This window comes from Eschscholzia californica, unplaced genomic scaffold, assembly GCF_041429995.1.
Source record: "Eschscholzia californica isolate CP2 unplaced genomic scaffold, dmEscCali1.0.p SCAF_2, whole genome shotgun sequence".
NCBI lineage: Eukaryota > Viridiplantae > Streptophyta > Magnoliopsida > Ranunculales > Papaveraceae > Eschscholzia > Eschscholzia californica.
The window spans coordinates 2306072-2323257 of NW_028238309.1; the positions used below are offsets into that span (position 1 = coordinate 2306072).

The following is a 17186-nucleotide window of genomic DNA, read 5'->3' on the forward strand; positions in this document are numbered from 1 at the left end:
TCGGCTTCGCATTTAATCAAATTGCGTTTCGTTTCTGTTGAAATTTTTAATAGTTTCTTCTGAACTTTTCGAAAGTGATAGTATGATTTATCCTGAGACAAAGACAACCCTCAAATCCAATTACTGAAAAACAAAGTACGAGAGTATCTGTCTGAGTGTCGTCTCATTTCATTCTCTGTTTAAGTACGAAACATTGAGTGCAGAATTCAGACTCCTTGTGTCATTTTCTTGTATGTTTCTTTTCCAAGGGAAGCTTCTTCGGTTGTGTTGAAAGTGTTAGTGAGTGAAATTGAGCTTGCCTCAAGTAGGGCAGCCATTCTATTTATAATGTAGGGAGGGAAGAAGACAAGTAATTACAGAGAGGTCCTTACAAACAGGAACACTAGCTAACCAACCCCTACATTACATACTATTACACTAACACCCCCCCCCCCCCTCAAGCTGAACGCCATTAATAAGAGAAAGCTTGGATCGGAGCTCTGCAAATCGTGTGGAGGAGAGGCCTTTAGTGAAAATGTCAGCTACTTGGGAATCACCATGTAGATAGTGGACCTTGAGGCTGCCATCTTTTACTTGCTCACGAACAAAGTGAAAATCAATGGCAGAATGCTTGGTCTTGGAATGAAGAACCGGATTAACCGACAAGTAAGTGGTGCTGATGTTGTCACAGTATATCACTGGGGTTGAAGTAATTTTGATTCCCAACTCACGAAGTAAATTATGGAGCCATTTAATCTCAGCTGAAGTATGGGACACTGCACGAAACTCTGCTTCTGTTGAAGATCTTGCCACTGTTGGTTGGGTCTTTGATGCCCAAATGATGATGTTAGGTCCTAGATAAACACAAGAACCAGTGGTTGATCGACGATCATCCGGTGATCCTGCCCAATCGGCGTCGGAGTAGCCAAGAAGATGATGAGTTGAAGCTTTACGAAAACAGAGACCAATGTTAATTGTCCCCTTTAAGTAACGTAGGATTCTTTTTGCAGCAGTAAGATGAATAGAAGATGGCTTATGCATAAACTTGGAGACTTGATTGACAGAGTAAGTTATATCCGGACGAGTTAATGTCAGGTATTGGAGGGCTCCAACGAGACTTCGAAAAGATTGAGGATCATCAAGAGGAATACCTTCTGATTTTGATAGTTTGGTACCTGTAATGACAGGTGTAGATACTGGTTTTGAAGAATTGAGACCAAAACAATGGAGAAGATCATTAATATATTTCTTCTGTGTCAATTGGAGTTGTGTATTATCCCTTGAAGCCTCCATCCCCAAAAAGTAACTTAGAACACCCATGTCTGTCATATCAAATGATAATTTGAGGTGTTTGATAAGTTTGATGAGATCAGTGGATGAAGACCCTGTAACCAAAATGTCATCGACATAGAGAAGAAGAACGATGATCGAATTTGGACGACGAAGATAGAACATTGAGGAGTCAGAGATCGACTGTGTGAAATGTAATTTGAGAAGACAATCACTGAATTTATTGTGCCAAGCTCGAGGAGCTTGCTTTAAGCCATATAGGGCTTTATTCAATTTGCAGACATGAGTTGGAAATTCAGGATTGAGAAACCCCTTCGGTTGAGTCATGAACACATCTTCTTCTAAATCCCCATTGAGGAAGGCATTCTTGACGTCCAATTGCCTAATTTCCCAATTACCAGTTACTGCTAGAGAGAGAACTGTCCGTATTGTCTCAGGACGAACCACAGGACTAAACGTTTCGTCATAATCGATCCCAGCCTGTTGCGAATAACCACGAGCTACCAGCCGAGCCTTGTAGCGAAGAACAGAGCCATCTGGCCTCTGTTTGATCTTATAAATCCATTTCGAATCAACCAAGTTCATATTGGGATTTCGAGGAATCAAAGTCCATGTATTATTCTTCTGTAACGCACTAATTTCCTCTTCCATAGCCGAAATCCATTGTGGAACTTTTGAAGCCTGGGCAAAGTTATGAGGTTCCTGCAACAGAAAACTTGAAGAATCATTAGTAGTAAGTAGGATTTTGGGTCTTCTGGTTCCATCCCGACTTCTCGTGATCATTGGATGGGAAGAAGAGGTGGTCGGTTTAGGTGGTTGAGAAGAATTGGTCTCGATTTGATTCAAATCAGAATTAGGGTTTTGGGTAATTAAAGGTGGATGGTCTGTGGAAGAAGAAGGAGAAAGAGGAAAGTTCGCGTGGGGAACACCACTCTGATTAGGATCAGCAGTGGTTGACACGTTTTGATTAGGGACCACGTCATTAGAGGTCGGTGGTTGGACGTGGAGACCAGAAGAAGACACAGCCGTTTGTGGTGGGACCACTGACAGGTCAGATGACCGTTGAGCAGTGGGAGTGGAGAGAGTAGGACGAGTGGGACGAATATGCTCAAAGCCAGGTGGAATTTGCAGAGTGGGTGAAGGACGAGTACCTGGATTGGGCAATAACGGACGGTCAAGATTAGAAGACGAAGGAGGAGTGGGGACCGTCCGATGTAAGATAAGAGGAGAAGGTCATTTGCTTGGGGAAGAAGACGGACCAGGTGAAGAAGACGAAAAAGGAAACAGAGTTTCATCAAAGATGACATTGCGAGAAATGTACATCCTTGAAGAGGTGACATCGAGACACAAATAACCTTTATGATGGGAGCTGTATCCTAAGAATACGCATGGTGTGGTCTTGACATCAAGTTTAGAAGAACGATAGGGAGTGAGGAGAGGAAAGCAACGACAGCCAAAAATTCGAAACAGAGTATAATCTGGTTTCGAATTAAACAGAACCTCAAAGGGAGATTTGTTCTCTAGAACATTAGAGGGAAGTCTATTAATTGTATAGACGGCTGTTTGAAAAGCCTCTGGCCAGAATATTTTCGGTACAGAAGAGTGATGAAGGAGACACAGAGAGGTCTCGACAATATGTCGAATCTTCCTTTCAACAACCCCATTCTGTTGGGGTGTGTGAGGGCAAGATTTCCTGTGGTGAATTCCATTTGTGATTAGAAAATTTGAAAACTCATGGCTGCTATACTCTCCCCCTCCATCTGATTGAAGAATTTTGATAGGTTTTGAAAATTGATTTTCAACAAACACCTTGAAATTTTTGAAATGAAAAGGAACCTCAGACTTGTTTTTCATGAAATAGATCCATGTGAATCTAGTATAATCATCAATTAAAAGCAAGAAATAACGAAAACCAGACTTAGAAAGAACAGGTGATGGTCCCCAAACATCACTATGTATAATCTCATTAGGATAAACAGATGTATGATGAACATTCTTAAAAGGAAATTGATGATGTTTGCCTGAGATACATCCAATACAAATAGAATTGTTCTTTTTAGATGTAAACATTGGTAAGACATCATTTGAAATTAGGGAATTTAAATTCTTGTGATGAAGGTGAGCAAGACGACAGTGCCACACATCTGGTGTTGCTCGAGTACCAGTGGACATTGATTTAGCAAAAAGAGAGAAGGTTGAAGAAGGATTGATGGTGGTTGAGACACGAGACAGCCCATCTCTAATCGTGCCTTCGAGGAGTATCTTCATGGAGTGAAGATCCTGAACATAGAAACCACCACGATTAAAAACAACTTGGCAATTGAAGTCTTTAAGAAGATGAGAAATAGAAATTAGATTTTTCTTAAAAGAGGGAACAATAAGAGCATTTCGAAGAGTAAAGGATGGAGTTAGGGTATAGTTACCAACACCCGAGACTGAAGCAGAGGAGCCATTACCCACTATAACCTGATCAGGAGGATGAACATCAGATCGAGAGCTCAAAGAAGCATTATCAGATGCTATATGTGAGGTTGCACCTGAATCCACATACCAATTTGGATCTGGTGGGAGAGAATCAATACCCAAAGCAGCAAAAGATGTAGAGAGATCATTTTGTCGAGTGAGATGGAAACATTGACGAGCTGAGTGCCCAATACAACCACAATACTGGCAGGTTAATGGTGGTTTACCAAGAACAGAGGATGATTGGTGTCTAACATTACCTCTTCCAGAGAAAGAACCACGGCCACGACCACGAGAGGCATAGCCTCGACCACGACCACGAGATGGGTAAGAAGGGGTGGTCGATACAGGTGGAAGAGGATGCTGAGAGTAGAGGGCAGTAGGTTGTGGGTTTGATGAATGAAGAAGTTGAAGACGAAATTCATGGGTGAGAAGTTGGGAGTGAAGTTCAGAGAAGGTAGGAGGGATAAGCCGAGTAGTAATGGAGGTGACAAACCCCTCATATTCAGATCCAAGTCCAGACAGGACTATAAGAACCAGTTCATCATCTGAAACAGGGTGGCCAATAGCTGCTAATGAATCAGTAATTCCTTTGAGACGAAGGAGAAACTCTGAGATGGTGAGAGATCCCTTTTTGGAAGTTTGTAGTTGAAGTTTAAGATTCATGAGTCTAGCAGAGTTGAAGGATGAGAAGCTCTTTTCTAATGAATCCCAGACTGCTTTTGAGGAAGTCAATCCAAGAACTTGAGTGAGTATTGGCTCTGTAAGAGTGGCATTTAGCCAAGAGAGGAGCATTTGATCTACCCTAGACCAGTAGGCATAATCAGGGTTTGGAACAGGAGCAGAGGAAGAAGATGAGCTGGTTGAGAGAAACTCAGGTGGTGGAGGATGGGAGCCATTAACAAATTTGTAGAGGTCTTGTGAATGTAAAATGGGTAAGAGCTGACTCTTCCAGAGTAAGTAGTTGGTATTATCCAATCTAATGGATACAAGATTGGCAATATTAGTGAGGGTAGGAAGAGTTGTAACAGAGGTGGAGGAGGTAGGAAAGGAGGAGGTACCATCGGGAGAGGAGATTTGAAAGGTAGAGTCAGCCATTAGAGAGAAAAAGAAGAAAAAGAAGAAGAAGAAGGAGATAGCAGACGAAGAAGAAGAAGAAGATGAAAGACACAAGACCCAAGAGAATCAGAGAGGCGGCTCTGATACCATGTTAGTGAGTGAAATTGAGCTTGCCTCAAGTAGGGCAGCCATTCTATTTATAATGTAGGGAAGAAGACAAGTAATTACAGAGAGGTCCTTACAAACAGGAACACTAGCTAACCAACCCCTACATTACATACTATTACACTAACAGAAAGTGCATTAAATATGGGTCGATGTCTTACCCAGTTTGCGACCAACCCAATTATTTATGTTTGCCCTAGTTTTATAAATGGTTGTTATCAATGTAAAGGGGTAATGAAGTAATTCGGGAGGTGCCAATAACATTAGCACCTCCCATCCAATCTCCACCGGATCAAGAAGGTTTCTCAAGACCAAGATTAGAAGATTACTTTCCTTATTATTTGTAAATAGAAACAAGATGTTTCTATACTTGTTATTATATGTTCCCTATTTTCTTTCCATATGTAAGTTCATTCTTTGTACAACTCTATATATATTTGTTTATCAAATCAATAAAGCTACCTTTTGATTCTCTATTACTTGTGTCGGAATTCTTGATTTAACAAGGGGAGCATCCAATTGTTGGTTTTGGGCAGATAGTTAGAGGCGACTGACTGCGTGTTAGGGTTAGTGAGCTACAAATCCTATAATCTTTGAGAAATCTCTGTAATCTTGTTTTTCATTCATAGTGAAAAGTATTGCGCCATTGTTCGTCGTCGAGTAGGTCTCGCCAATCAAACCACTTAAGTCTCTTGTGTTTGATTGTTCTTTATCATAACAGGGTGCTGAGTAACAAGCTTGAGCAATGCAAAGGAATAAAGAACATCATTTTCCTTTTCTTTATGCCAGAAATGAACAACAAGAAGAAGAAATGAGACTCAAAATGAACTCACATACGGCTTGAAACAGGTGCCTGTGTACCTCACAACTTTGGATGATCCATAAACTGAGATATCAAGTCCTTGGTTCATCTCCTTCTCAATATGTTCTTTGATCCAAAAGTATGTGAATCTCAACGGATCTTTAAGTCTTGAGCCCAACCTAACTACTCCTTGGACACATTCGTCAATGAAGGTGAACGAACTATGAAAATAGTCCTACATTGAGAAATGAACACTCCAACAATCAAGAATATTATATCTACCTAGATCTTCTCCACTCATTGACAACTGATTTTTGAGTTGGGTGACCACAAACTTAACGAAGTACCGGAACTAAGTCCACACGTGATAGGTTTAAAAGTTGTTCCTAGTCACTTGAATGAAAAAAAAATACATGTGTTAGGCTCGAAGAATGTCAGGTCCTCTCCACCACATTTCAAACTTATCCATGGAAAAACCTGAACCTTCCTACAGATATTGTTGAACAGTCCTCCAACAGGATACTGGATCTCGAATTTTTCGATTTAATGCTTGCAAAGCTCCACTTTTGCTATAGTTTACCTAGACCATAAGCATCTTGAGGCTACAAAAAGTGAAAAGACCAACTCCATGCCACTTTCCACATAAAGGGAGAATTTCTTTTCAATAGGACCACATTCACCACCCAACCAAGTAGTGGTTTCTCCAAAAAAAAAAAAAAAAAAAAAAAAGTAGTGGTTTCTCCAAAAATAAATAAAGAAAAGTTGGGAGATTGTATTTTCTATGACTACACCAAGTATCTCCTTAGCAAGGAGGTTCATGGAAACATGTCATATAAAATCTCACAACAAAAGGTATTTGACCGGATTCCCTTGTATTTTTAATAAATATTAACAATAAGTTTGAAAAAATACCTAGTGAAATGAGCACTGGTGAAATATGTTAAGTTCGAGGCACTACTAAAATAATCTTAGGCATCTAGAGAATATGTTATATCTTACTGCATTACATAACTTTGTCGAGATATTAAAATTCAAGTAGATAAGTATTGGACAATCCTTTCTTTATAGACTTGTTTTGATTCGACATGGTATCAGATGTTTCAAGACCTCTTGTCTCATTTCTCGTCTTCTCTACTTTTTTTTCTCGTTTTATCGCTCTGGACCTTAAGTTACCGCAGGGCTAGAGATGTTAAGACCCTGGTTTGTTCCACATTAAATATGATATTTGTAATGATAAACCAATAAAGATGAATTACTGTAATGGTTTGTTGTTTGGATGGTGTCCAATGTCACTCATGATGAACTCCACCTTCCCTACTCAAGCAAATTAACTTTTTGTTTTTTTTTCTCACAATTTTATTTGTAATATGCAAACAATGTTTCTAATATTTGATTTAATATGAACCAAGATCAATGATTGGATTATTCATATTTTGCAAAATGTGACTTCCCCAATTGATTAGCATAACATGAACCAAAATTAGTATTGTGAAAACTTTTGTTTTCTGATCATTCCAATATTGATTTATCTATTTGTTGAGAGGAAGTAACGTTTGAGAATTATAGTTGAGAAATCGACTACGATTTACGTTAGTCATTCTACGAATGAATTTATTATTATTTATACTTTTAATAACCCAAATACAATAACTATGGATTCCACCTCTTCTAAGACTCGAATCTGAGACTCTAAAAGTTTTAGAGTTTATGTCAACACTATCAACCAGTTAGACAACGAATATTACATTATAACTTCAATTTTCCTTTGGTCAAGTAGGGCCCAATTTTGTATTGGGCTTTAGGCCTCTTAGAAACCTAGGCTAGCCCCTATTATGGAGAGAGGGCTTATTCTACGCTAAGCAAACTCTAATAATGACTATAATCAGATTACTTATCTATCCAAATGGAAATTTATTAATTAAAAATACACTAATTGTGAATTCCCTAGTAGTTAATTATGGTAGGTAGGATCTAAGAATCTAATTTCAGCCTATTAGGTCATGTATTCCTTAATCATATGTATGACTACCAACTCTCTCAACCTTAATAATATGTATGACTACCAACTCTCTCAACCAATTGAGTTATCAACTTTCCCAACATTTTTCAATTAAAAAAACGTTCTATCAGCTTAGTTTAGCCACCTTGTGATTGATTTAAAGGTAATACATACGTCAATTGTCAAACATTTGGTTGTTCGTTAATAGTTTTGACAAAAGTTCAGGTCGCAGAGGAAGTAGAATCTATGATTATTAAATTAGGGTTATTAAGTTTACTTATCACATCTTAATGATTTATTAATATCCTGCAATGACTAACGTAGATCGTAGTCGATTTCTCAAAAACTAACCCAGTTCCGTCGTTTTTTGTTTAAATGACGACTTTAATTGACATACAAAAAACAAAACTTTTTGAATTTGAGTGGTAAACAATTTCGCAAAGTCTGAGCACAGAAACACCCTATGACAACGACCTAATCGTTGTCAGATTCTCACCGTGGCATTTCTGGCAATGATTTGTACCACATCAAAGAAGAATAAAGGTGAGAACCTGAAAACTAAATAATTATGAAAACAAACTTCAAGGGAGCATTTGGTCAAGAGTGTAGATTACTAATACCTACCAAGGAAAATTTGGTTACTATTTCAAATGAAATACTTTGTTTAACTAATAATTTTCTTATTAATTATAAAAAGTGGGTGGTATTTTTTCACAAACTGAATAACTTTCTTACGGGTTAGTATGGTCGTGGCAGGTCGTATTGTCGTTTTTAGCTAACGTAATTGATGTATCTTGAGACTTATAATCTTAGACCTGACACGACCCAGTTGACTCAAGGTGGCTCAACACGACACAACACGAGTTGTTTCGTATCGTGTTATTTTGCTTTATAAACAAGTCGTGTTGGTCCGTTTCCGAACCGACACGTCCCCTCGGCCACTACTAACAATGTTGTCATTATTTTTTTTATTTGAATTTGTCAGCGGTTTGAAGGGACCCTACCCTGTACAAAGAGGAACTATAAAAGAATCAAACAAACTAATGAAACTGAACTTCAAATTCAACAAATGAAAGAATCATCAAACTCTTAAAAAATTCTCTAAACAACCTCAAAATTCACTTATGTCTAACTCTTATTGTTCCCTGCTTATCTTCCTTCACAATCTTTTCTGGTTCAAGCGGTAATGTATTCGGTTCTAGTTCCACATATCTCGAGTCCGGTTTTATTATCGATAGATGGTCAGCTGTTTGGTTTATTTCGCGATAAACATGGGTGATGGAACAATCCTTCATGGTGCGACACATAGCCCTGATCTCACGTACCAATCGTTCAATCCTCCGTGTTGTCATTATGATTACACTTACTCCCAAATGTTGAAACATGTTGATTTTTGGAAGACTTTATTGCAATAGGATGTGTTTGTTTGTTGTTATGTGGTTAAAGTTAATTTGGCTTTTGGAGACATATAACTGTATAAACCAAAGTGTAATAGAACTCTGCAGCCAACAGGCATATAATGTGTGGCAGGAGTTATGGAATCCATAAACAATATGGCCCTCCCAATCAGAGGCCCATCATCTCTGATTGGGACTGAATTGTGTATTTGGAAATAAGCTATCACATTATGATGCATTTGTTTGAGAATAAGGCACATTCTATTCTAATATTATAGAAATTAAAAAACACATAACTTGTTGATCAGTTTTTTATTACATATTTGTGTCTTTTACGGTTGACATCCTTTCCGGCATTTGAGAATGGACAAAAAAAGAACTTCGAGAAAATGAGCAAAAAGAACTGAATACGTTGATGCCTCCATTTCGCAATAGATGAAGAAACAGAACCGAGCCTCCTTGAACATAGCTAGCAAAAAGTTAGAACAAACGAAAAAATAAGTCATCAAACCAAACGACTGACGATTTATCAATGATAACTTATCAATCAACTTGTTGCTGCAATGATGAAAAAAATTCTGAAAAACAAGACCGCAAAGTAAAACTGAAGTTTATAAAACGAATAATTATATCATGTGTGTTAGAACTGAAAGTCGCGGAAGCTATCGAACCTATCCTAGAAATTGATCCGATTATGAAGATTAATCTAAAAGCTAAGCCAAAATCAAATATGCGAACAGAATTTAACGAGGTTCGGCTTTAAAGCCTACGTCCTCGGGCGAACAAGAAATCTTTATTGAAGGATAGATGAAGACGACTCACACAACCCGCAAGTTCGTCCCAAGATGGTACCGTATAGAAAATTAACCTTCTATACTAAATCTTCGACGACCGAGAACACCGCTCAAAACTATGAACAAATTTCTCTCTCACTTGCTCTCTCTTTAGCTCTCTCTAAAGAAGAGTTGTTGTTGCTTGTGTTGGTTAATGTTTGTGGTGATTGGATCCCCTATTTATATATTATTATAAGCCGACAATTGAAGCCAATTTGAATCCAATTTAGAAACCAATTTAGCTTCACCGACCGACTTCAATTGATTTCCAAAAAACTGCCTCCAATTGATTACCAAAACCTCAAAACAATGTGACTAGCCAGAATCTCAAAACAATTCATTTTATTTTTCTCGACAAACTAGACGTTAGTTTGATCCATGTTGGGCATGGAGAGAATTATAGAACAGACATGAGAATGATTAAGAAAAGGAGAGGATAATTTGGAAAGAAAATAATATTGGCAGTTAGAGGACTAGAAAATGAGTTGGTCACATCTTGGGACTAAACACGAATTATGTCAAAATAAAATGTGTACTTTCAAAGGGCATGCTCTTTTCCTTCTTTTTGTGGGACCACTAGAATTCAATCCTACTGTCATTGTGGTCCCCACCTATTGGCGGCCTTCACTAGCCCACGTGAAATTACAAAATACTAGGACAAGAATATTCCGTTTTTGTTGACCTAATTATAAAGTAGGTCAAGAAACACCAAATTTTAATTCTTAATCATCTACGTCGTTACTACAGTTTTGTTAACCCACTTGAATTTTGGGTCAACGACTTACCTCACTTCAGATCTGCTTACGTGAAACTCGAAAATATCGAATCGAACGGATAATAACGAGGGGATAGGATTACTATGGTGGATCTGTCATCACTAGAACAATCTGAAATTGGAAAACCTTTTTCAATTAGAAAGGGATGAAAATGGGCATTTTTGACAGTCTTGAATCTATAAATAGAATCGTGTTCCTTGGATACCCCAAAACCTTCTCTTATCATCTTCTTCTTCAATTCCTTCTAGACCCAAACTCCAGGATTCTCAGGTAAGGTTCTTACCCCCTTTTTCTTGGGTTTCATTTCATTTGTGGGGTTGTTAGTGATACTCTGTTTTTCATTTTCTTATGTGATTGTTTTTTGATATCTCAGGTACTCTTTATTTTATGGGTTTGATCTGTAATTAGTTTGATTTTGAGATATGGGTTGTGGTTTATTTCATGATTTGAAGTACTTATGACTGTTTAATTTATTAATGCTCTGTTTTTTTTTAATGTTTATTTTGGTTTAATTTCCACTAGTTAAGGAAATTTAGTGATGTTATATTTTAATTGTTTATTTAAATTAAACCCTTGATTTGTTTTCAAGGATTAAAATCTTGTTTATTGAAATTTGGGTATTCAATGAATTTCATATTTTTGTATTTGTTCTATTTTATTATGAATTCGGAGAGACTGAGTTAGAATAGAACATAATGATGTAATTTAGGTTTTTATCCCAAATGGAGTTCTGAAATTGAAATTGCATATTTTCGCAGAATGGCGACTAATGGAGCTGGTTATGGTGAGTACACTTATGCTGAATTGGTAAGGGAGCCTTACTGGCCATCCGAAAAGCTTAGGATTTCGATCACCGGAGCCGGAGGGTTCATTGCTTCCCACATTGCTCGTCGTTTGAAGAGTGAAGGTCACTACATTATTGCTTCGGACTGGAAGAAGAACGAACACATGACCGAAGATATGTTCTGTCACGAGTTCCACCTTGTTGATCTTAGGGTTATGGATAACTGTTTGAAGGTCACTTCCGGGGTCGATCATGTTTTCAATCTTGCTGCAGATATGGGAGGAATGGGTTTCATTCAATCAAACCATTCTGTTATTATGTATAACAACACCATGATTAGCTTCAACATGCTCGAGGCTGGTAGGATTAATGGTGTCAAAAGGTTTGTCATCTTACTCTTTTGGTGATTGAGTTTAAGTGCCAAATTGACTTTGAGAGTTGCCGAATGGATCACAATCTTTACTTATTTATTGTGATTTTCCAGGTTCTTCTATGCTTCTAGTGCTTGTATCTACCCTGAATTCAAACAGTTGGAGACTAATGTTAGCTTGAAGGAAGCTGATGCTTGGCCAGCTGAGGTATGTTCTTAGATAACCAACCAACTCCCTAGACTAACCCGTCAAGAAACAAAGAAAGAAACATAAAGATAAATACAAACCCTCATGTGGGTTTATCGTTTTTGTTGTAGCCTCAAGACGCTTATGGTCTAGAGAAGCTAGCAACTGAGGAGTTGTGCAAGCACTATACTAAGGATTTCGGGATTGAGTGCCGTATTGGACGGTTCCACAACATCTATGGCCCATTCGGTACATGGAAAGGTGGGAGAGAGAAGGCCCCAGCTGCTTTCTGTAGAAAGGCACAGACTTCTACCGATAAGTTTGAAATGTGGGGAGATGGACTTCAAACTCGTTCCTTCACCTTCATAGACGAATGTGTCGAAGGAGTCCTTAGGTAATAGATTGACCATTCTCGCGCTTTAATGTTCCAAAATGCCGCTATTTCCTCTTATTCATGAACTGTCTCTAATTCAACTTCTTGTGCACAGATTGACAAAGTCGGACTTCCGTGAGCCAGTTAATATTGGAAGTGACGAGATGGTTAGCATGAACGAGATGGCTGAGATTGTCCTCGGCTTCGAGAACAAGAATCTTCCAATCCATCACATTCCTGGACCAGAGGGTGTGAGAGGTCGAAACTCAGACAACACACTCATCAAGGAGAAGCTCGGTTGGGCTCCAACCATGAAACTCAAGGTATATTACTAGCAAAATTAGCTTTACTCATTAAACGTGCCTTCGAATAAATTTACCGATCTTTGGCAATTGGCATTCTTTAACCCTTTCTGTTTCAACTTTTATAGGATGGGCTAAGGTTCACATATTTCTGGATCAAGGAACAAATTGAGAAAGAGAAAACCCAAGGAATCGATCTTTCAATTTATGGATCATCGAAAGTTGTGGGAACTCAGGCACCTGTTCAACTCGGATCTCTCCGTGCGGCTGATGGCAAGGAATGAAGCTAAATGGTTTGGAAAGCGTTATTATTTATATGTAATCTGAGCAGCCAAATTTCCCTTAGCTCTATATTAGAGAAGGATTCAGTGTGAAACAATAACTCGGATTGCAAATCAGTTTGTGAGTTTCCTGTTTCATTTTCGGTTTAGAACAACGATTGTTCTTATCAGTGTTGTGCATAGCTCAAGCTTTTATTGAGCTTCTATTGTCGAATAACATAAATTCCAAGTAATGTATCTTTCATTTATTCTAGTGTCAATGTATTAATGTTCCCGCCTTTGCCTTTCTTTTCCTTCTCTCTAAAGTATAAAATAGAACATATTACGATTTTGATGCTAACTCAGTGATTGCTCAAAAGAACAAGCTTCGAATTCTTCTCGTTGAAACTAGATGAGACTAACTAGAAAAGATTACATATTCACAATAAAGAACCATGATTCCAGTGGTGGTGATTTCTTTTTTCTCGTTCTCTGAATTGAAATCGTCTGACTCGTTTGCATCTGAATTGTCTGAACCAAATGGACGCAATATCAAGCCAAACGAGTTACGAGCCTTTCGGATAAGTCAGAAACCACGAGGCAGACAAAAAACATTATGAAATCTGTCTTGAGTCAATTCAGCCGAGTCAGATTTCAGATTTGACTAGTGAAAGAAAAACTTAACACTACATTAGTATTGGACTAGATCTGAGCTCCTTAAGTGAACAAGTTTTGCCTTGCAGAAGAATTGCTCTCTTGACAAGATTCTAACCTGCTTAAGATAGTCACCAAGAGAGATCACTCCTTCGGCCATTGCCTTGTCTAACGCGTAAACCACATCTTCTATCGCCTCCTCTGCTGCTATATTGTCTAATATCTCACCTGAGGCTTCCTCTTCTGCCTCAAACATTGATTCTCTCATTTCGTTAGGATCATGAACTCGCATCCAGTTCATCAAAACATCTGTTTCTTCTGTCATGTCTCTTACCCTTTTCTCCAAGCTTGATTTTTCGTACTCAATTCCTAGCATTATTGAAGTTAAAATATCGGATCGATCAACAAGTTCAGCTTGTAATCTTGTCAATACCTCTATATCTTGTTCCACTTTCGACTCTATGTTTACCACATCAACATGAAGCTTTGCCACAAGACAGTCAATAGCTTCCATTCTTGACAAGTGAGTTGAAGTAGTTAACATTGAAGACGAAGTAGAGGAGAAGAAAGGGTGGTGGTGAGAGAAGAGATGAACGAAATTACATACGAGATCTAGGAGATTCGATCGAGGATATGCCCAAGTTGTAAGGTAAGGAGAGGTAATAAAACCAGTAGAATCAATATAAGGATGGTAATGAGAAATCGTTGAAAGAAACACTAAAGGCGGTGAGTGTGGATAGTTTTGATCAATCCAAATAGTTAGTGGAATCGAAGGTGTCGAAGACGATACATGAAGAAACCCATCCACATTCAAAAGGTTAACAGTCGCGCCATTGTTATAGGTGAAGCTATCAATTGAAGGAACAAACGACTCGAACTCTTTCACTAAGGAGATGAGATGTTTTCGAATTATTCTTCTCTGTTTTGATTCTTTATAGGATTGTGTAAGAGGGCTTGTACAAGACAAGGATGAATTGATAAATTTGATCGAAACTAAACTAGTAGGTGCCATTAATGGGTACAAAAGAAAACTATTGATTTGGGTTTTCAAATTATGGGTTTAGATCTATCGATATTTAAAATGTTTTGATCTAACTAGATGGATTTGAGAAATAGAGGAAAATGTTCCAAGTTCTTGGTAGTTAGGAGTTAGTTCCATTTCGCAGATCAACTTCTATTTCAGAACCAATGAATAGAAACCATGTTAGTCTTTGAAAATCTATTAAACAAAGATTGGTTGCCCAATTCTCAAATTAAACCATGAAAGAATTTATGATCTTCATTACCCTTTTTTCTAGTTATTTTGGAATATATGTGTGTCTTACTGTCTTTATTCATATTCTCTAACACTAGTTTATAGTTAGGTCACCTAGAAGACTATAATTTGACGTTCATGATTAAGCAACTTGAATTCAATTCCGGCCAACAACTAGTAGCCCAATTGGTAGTGCATCTCCTCCGCAATATGGAAGTCCCGAGTTTAATCTCATGGAAGTGAAGTATTATTATTGATGTATCAATCTCTTTGTAATAACTATCATAGACAATATCCAAAAAAAAAATTTGAACTCATCTCCTCGTCAAATTATATTGAAGTGTGGAAACTCATAAACTCAACTGAAGAACTAAACTAAACAAAAAAACTATTTTCATAGTTGTGGAAGTTGCACATATCTTTAACATAATTCTTGGTGCTATCATTTTATACGGTATATTCCTTTCTCGATTCCACGTTCAACTAATAACTCCAAGAATCTAAATGGAGAATAAGGAATTTTCAGAGTTCGAGTAAAAACAAAATTTATATCTTTTGATTTCTTAAAATATTAAACCTACTTGTTAAGTTAAACGGCGGTGAAATTATAATTTCTTTAAAACTTTCTAACATAAGCAACTTATTTTTTAAATTGAAAAGTGTGTGTGACTCTTTGTTCGTGATAAGTACTTTTTTTTATTAGAAGAGTTGTCTTTCTAAACTTCCAATCAAATGGGCAGAACTTAGAAGTATATAGGTTGCTTGTGATGGTAAGAAAGCAATAAGATTTTAGGGTACCCTCTTTAAGGGATGATTTTTAGTTAATTTTAATTTCTATGTTATTTTAAGGGTACCCTTTTCTTAATCTAAAACATAAAAGTCTGGCTTTTACCTAACAAAGCAAACACCTAATTATATTTAACTTTTAAAATTGTAATAAAAAACTAAAAAATCAGCTTTAATTTTATTTTATGTTTTTCGAAAATACTTTTCTCTTTTTTTATTGCATCCTCCATTTCAAACTTTGTAGGGTTTCCCCTTAAAAAAATCTCCTAAGATTTGAAAATTCATAATTCTATTACAGGTTAGGCTTCTTTTACCCCAAACTTTAGGGTTACTCTTTGTCCAATTTTTTATTATGGTTTATGCTAATATGGCTTAGTAAAGAATTAAAATTAGTTATTAATAAAAAGAATACTGGTACTTGAGAGTGTACTCTACAAGACATGAACCTTTTTTAATGAGATGAACTTCAACCGTGTTAATCGGGTTGTTATTTTAATACTGTAGGCACGTATAAAGAAATTTTCTACCTCAAAAAGTAATTTTGTGTTTAGAAAAAATTATTATGTTCCATTGTTCTAGAACTAAACAGTTACCTTTTTATTTATTTTAGGATGGAAGATTAGATATTTTACGCGCCTGTTGAATTGAAACTGAAATCACATATGCTACTGTCATTCTGGGAATTAAGTCATATGGTTCTAAATATATTAGAATACAAGATAACAACTCAGTATAATCTCACGTCACAATTTATTATTTTGACGCATTAACCTACCGTACAAGAAAAAAGTATCCATATTGCTACGTTTATCAACATATATTTTAAAATATTAATTGGATTAAGATTTTTATCAATCGTTGGATTGGAATAGTTAGCAAGATTAGCCAGGTTTTCTGTGATAATAAGATTTGATAACGACCTCAAGGACAAGGGATGTCATTGTCTTACGTTTCGTGACACTCCAATACAACAAACACGTATATATCACGTACGTAGCTCTAACACCATATATTATTATATTTACGTGTTGTAAGAGCGTTATTAACATCATTTTTCTCTCTAATCCATAAAACTTTGACTTTTTTTCCTCTCCCTATTGTATACGCGTAGAAAAGTTTCTAGAATGTTACATTTGCCATGGAATTGACCCGGTTACACCTGTTGATTATATTGTTGCGTCATATAATAGACAATTCAATATTTTGTGCTCATACTATAGTCGTTCTCTCACTACATTATATACTATCTAATTCGTCTATGGTTCTTAATCGTTTTGTGCTAAAATATACTACATGAAATTCTAGAAAATTGGATAAACTAGATTGAATTAAAACATCATAAAAAGAGAGATATCTTGATAAGAATGATAAAGATTTATGTACTTGGAGTTATTAAATGTAAAACTACTACAAATTCACTATATCTATTTGAAGTAGCAAATATAAATACCA

The 17186-nt window shown here is 36.9% G+C and overlaps 2 protein-coding genes across 2 annotated transcripts; one reads left to right on the plus strand and one right to left on the minus strand.

The window, feature by feature from the left end:
- The first annotated feature begins 10826 nt into the window (after positions 1-10826).
- On the plus strand, positions 10827-13338 carry LOC147555192 (GDP-mannose 3,5-epimerase 1-like). Its single transcript, XM_086661753.1, has 6 exons — positions 10827-11033; positions 11522-11929; positions 12032-12125; positions 12236-12498; positions 12593-12800; positions 12908-13338. Exons 1-6 carry the CDS (start codon positions 10909-10911, stop codon positions 13061-13063), a joined length of 1254 nt encoding a protein of 417 aa, XP_086517879.1. The 5' UTR covers positions 10827-10908; the 3' UTR covers positions 13064-13338.
- Positions 13339-13597: 259 nt separating this feature from the next.
- On the minus strand, positions 13598-14805 carry LOC147555193 (Ubiquitin-conjugating enzyme/RWD-like protein). The gene has a single exon (XM_086661754.1). It carries the CDS (start codon positions 14703-14705, stop codon positions 13731-13733), a length of 975 nt encoding a protein of 324 aa, XP_086517880.1. The 5' UTR covers positions 14706-14805; the 3' UTR covers positions 13598-13730.
- Positions 14806-17186: the final 2381 nt, after the last annotated feature.